General features: G+C 62.4%; 2 protein-coding genes and 1 pseudogene across 2 annotated transcripts, besides 1 other annotated feature; all 3 read left to right on the forward strand.

Annotated features, from left to right (window-relative positions):
• Positions 1 to 55: 55 nt before the first annotated feature.
• Tco025E_07688 (uncharacterized protein) lies at positions 56 to 481 on the forward strand (the record flags this gene model as incomplete). The annotated part of the gene is made up of 1 exon (XM_029374548.1): positions 56 to 481. One exon carries the CDS (start codon positions 56 to 58, stop codon positions 479 to 481), a length of 426 nt encoding a protein of 141 aa, XP_029225355.1.
• Positions 482 to 1,065: 584 nt separating this feature from the next.
• On the forward strand, positions 1,066 to 1,799 carry Tco025E_07689 (hypothetical protein; annotated as a pseudogene).
• Positions 1,800 to 1,938: 139 nt separating this feature from the next.
• Positions 1,939 to 1,980: a microsatellite.
• A 202-nt stretch (positions 1,981 to 2,182) lies between these two features.
• On the forward strand, positions 2,183 to 3,484 carry Tco025E_07690 (surface protease GP63; the record flags this gene model as incomplete). The annotated part of the gene is made up of 1 exon (XM_029374549.1): positions 2,183 to 3,484. The coding sequence occupies one exon, from the start codon at positions 2,183 to 2,185 to the stop codon at positions 3,482 to 3,484; it is 1,302 nt and encodes a 433-aa protein (XP_029225356.1).
• Positions 3,485 to 3,515: the final 31 nt, after the last annotated feature.

Raw genomic sequence — 3,515 nt, forward strand, 5'->3', positions numbered from 1 at the left:
TGCCTCTCGCTAGACGCTGTGCGTGTGTGTGTGTTGCGGTGGGAGGAGTGTGGCGATGGCTGGCCGTGCGCTGTTGGTGTGCGCCCTCTGCGTGCTGTGCTGCGCCGCCGGCGGGGGCTGGGCGGCGGAGGGGGACTACTGCACGGAGCGCGACTGGAGGGACTTGCGGGCCGTCGCGAAGGGCATGAGTGAGGCGGAAATTGCGGCGAAGTACTGCGGCCGCAAGCCGGAGTTTGTGCGTGGGCTGCGGGCGAGTCTGCAGGGCGATGGGGCGGAGGAGGCGGAGGGGGCGGTGTCTGGCCACGGTGGGGGGAGCGGCGATGTCGAAGGAAAAGCTCCGATACCCCCGGGGGAAGACGCCGAAGATGCATCAGAGAAAAAGCCTGCAGATTCGGGGGAAACGGAAGACCTGAAGGGACCAGACGCACCACAAGAGGTAACTCCAACGGCAGACACGGCAACAGAGCTCTCACAGCCATAAACAGGGAAACCTAAAAAAGAGGCGGGCGCCGGCGTTGATTCGGTCGGCAAGGAACTTGTGGGCCCGGCGGGCGTCACAAACAGTACGTCAGCTGGAGGTGAACCGGAAACAGCTCTACTGACCGTCTCTCAAACTCACGGGATTGCTGCCGACAGCAGTAAGGCGCAAGAACCGAATGGAAAGAACGGCAACGGCACTCCAGGGCCCGATGTCGTAGTGCCATCGGCACTGTCGACAGGGCAACCGGAGGGGCCTTCGACACTACCAAAGCCGCCAACGCCAACGCCAACTGAAGGACCAGGGGAAGCAGGGAAGGGGACGACATCGGAGAAGGCTCCTTCGAAGGAAAAAGTTGTCGAGGAGAGTCTGCCCAGTGATGGCAATAACGGCGGCGAAGAGGAACATAGGTCCAAAGAAGCAGTCCCTGCCCCAGCTGTTACAAGTAATACACCGGCTGGAAGTACAGTGGATGCAGCTCAACCCACTGCCCCTTCGGGCGGCGGTGGCACTTCAAGCGAACAGGCTGGAAAGCAGGCTGAGGCGATTGTCAAAAATTCTACAGGGCCTGTTGTCGCGGCAGCCCCAGAAGCCCAACAGCAAGGTGTAACTGCCGCTGGCACACCGACGAGCAGCGACAAGGAGCCGCCGCCAGCAGAGGGCACCGCCACCGAGACCAGCCACGCAGCGACTACGACTGACGGTGGCGGCGGCATCAGCCCCGCGACGCAGCCGCAGCCGGGGAGTTCAGTGGGGACAAACGAAGCTGGCCAGCGAGAGCAGGAGCAGCCCGCAGTCACCACACCCAAGCAGGAAACGGAAAAGAGTGGCGAGAGAGGAGGAAAAGCCACTCAGCCGGCAGCGGGGGCGGCTTCTCAAGCGGCGACCACCGCCAACTCGACGAGTGCAGCGAAGGCGGAGCCCGGCGACAGCGACGGCAGCAGCACCGCGGCCTCGCACTCCGCCCCCCCCCCCTTTGCGCTGCTTCTTCTGCTTGCGTGTGCGGCTGCCGCTGCGGTGCTGGCCGCGTGAGAGACTGAGTGAGAGGTCTGTACACACATCTCGTCCTTCTTCCTCTATTTCCGTGTTCTCCTACACGGACTCTCTCGCTCTCGCCGCACTCCACGAGGCACACACACATAATGTGCTCGTATAACCATACCCAACTCCACTCATGCAGGCCCGTCGGTTTTCTTCCTCTTTTGCACCCGACGAGCCGCTGCCGTCCTGCTTGGCTGCATGGGTACAGCACCGTAACTGTTTTTGTCCTTTTTATTGTTTGTTTGTTTTTATTGCTTTCAGTGGGCGACCTCTCTTGCTTCCTCTCTATCTCTTCCTGGATTGGGCTGTGCGGGAGCAGAGAGAGAGAGAGAACGTGTGTGTGCTGGTCGTCCCATGTGTTGCTGCGCGTCCCCACTGCTCGGTGGACGCGCCCCCTCGCTTCGGCTTCACTTCACGGGGTTTGTTTGTTTTTTTGTTTCTCCGCTTGTTTTTGTGTGTTTCAGGTTTCCGCACACGTTTTGCTGCCCGTGTGTGTGCGATGCACTCTGCAAAGGAGGAGGGCAACTTTCTTTTGGATTCAATCGGCTGTTTTTTTGTTGTCCAGTGATTCTGCCTGCTCAGCGCCGTGCGTGCGTGCGGCGGACGGGAGTAAATGCCCGGAGGCGGAGGCGCCAAAATCCGTCGTGCCGCGGCGCCGCGGGGATGTGTGGCTTTGCCTCCTCCTCCTCCTCCTCGTGCCTGCAGCAGCCCTTCCCTCCTCCTCCCCTTTTTCTCATTCCCCTCCCGCAGACAAGCGCTGCGCTACCACCACTGCAGTCATTCTTCGCCAAACTCAGGCACACACACGCCTTTCTCACGCCATGCACCGCCGACTCCGCGCCGCGCCGTTTCTCCCACTGCTGCTGCTGCTGCTCGCGATGCACTGCGCCAGGTGGGTGCCGCGCCGCTGCACACCGCCGGGTGTTCGACGACACGGTGCCGAGGAGGGGACGGCCGGCGGCAGCGGTGGTGCGTGAGGTGCCGCGGAGGGGGCAGGGCGCGGCGCAGGCGTACACCGTCGCCGCAGCAGTAGCGGCGGCAGGAGAAACGAGCAGCGAGGGCTGGGCGCCCATCCGCATCGTGGTCTCCACGAAGGACCTGGAGGACGAAACAAAGTACTGCAGGGCAGACGGGGAGGAGAAGCCGGACTTTAAGGGCAGGACTGAGGTTTGTGCAGATCAGTACGTTCTGACCGCGGATTGGAATGGCACCCTGGTGAACGAGGTCATCCCTGTGGCTGTCCAGCTGCACGCGGAGCGCCTGCTCGTTCAGCGCGTGCAGGGCCCGTTGCAGGTGCCCGAGTTCACTGACACGTCTGGGCGTTGCCGGCACTTCAAAGTCCCCGATGAGCATCGAACAACGGGAGTTGCCAATGCGGACATGGTGCTCTACGTGGCTGCCGGGGCGAGTGACGAGACGTGGGCGGTCCCGTGTGCGTTTGGGTCAAATGGTCGTCCGGTTGCCGGTGCGCTGCATGTCTCGCCTTTTCAACATTTGTCTGTCATGCACTCTGCCCGCGCCGCTGCGCAGGCCATCGCTCATGCGCTTGGCTTCAGCGTGCAGCAGATGAGGGCGCGGGGCATGTTGTTGGAGAACGTCACTAATGTGCGCGGCAACCCCAACCCTGTGACGGTGGTGAAGTCGCCTGCTACGCTGGAAAAAGCTAAGGCGCACTACGGCTGTGACACTCTCAATGGCATGGAGCTGCACAAGATGGACGGTGCGGTGCAACCCTACTGGTCACCGCGCAACGCGAAGGACGAGCTGATGAGCGCTCTCGGTGGGGTCACCGCCGGCCTCTACACCGCGCTGACGATGGCGGCGTTCGAGGACCTCGGCTACTACAAGGCCGTGTGGGGGATGGCGGAGCCGATGGCGTGGGGCAACAACTCCGGCTGCGACCTCCTCAAGAGCCCGTGCTCGGAGGGCAGCCCTGCCAAATACCCCCCGNATGTTCTGCGATAACACGACCGAAAGTAAAACACTTACGCTGCAC

Source organism: Trypanosoma conorhini, assembly GCF_003719485.1.
Source record: "Trypanosoma conorhini strain 025E chromosome Unknown Tco_14.4_contig_00617, whole genome shotgun sequence".
Lineage (NCBI taxonomy): Eukaryota > Euglenozoa > Kinetoplastea > Trypanosomatida > Trypanosomatidae > Trypanosoma > Trypanosoma conorhini.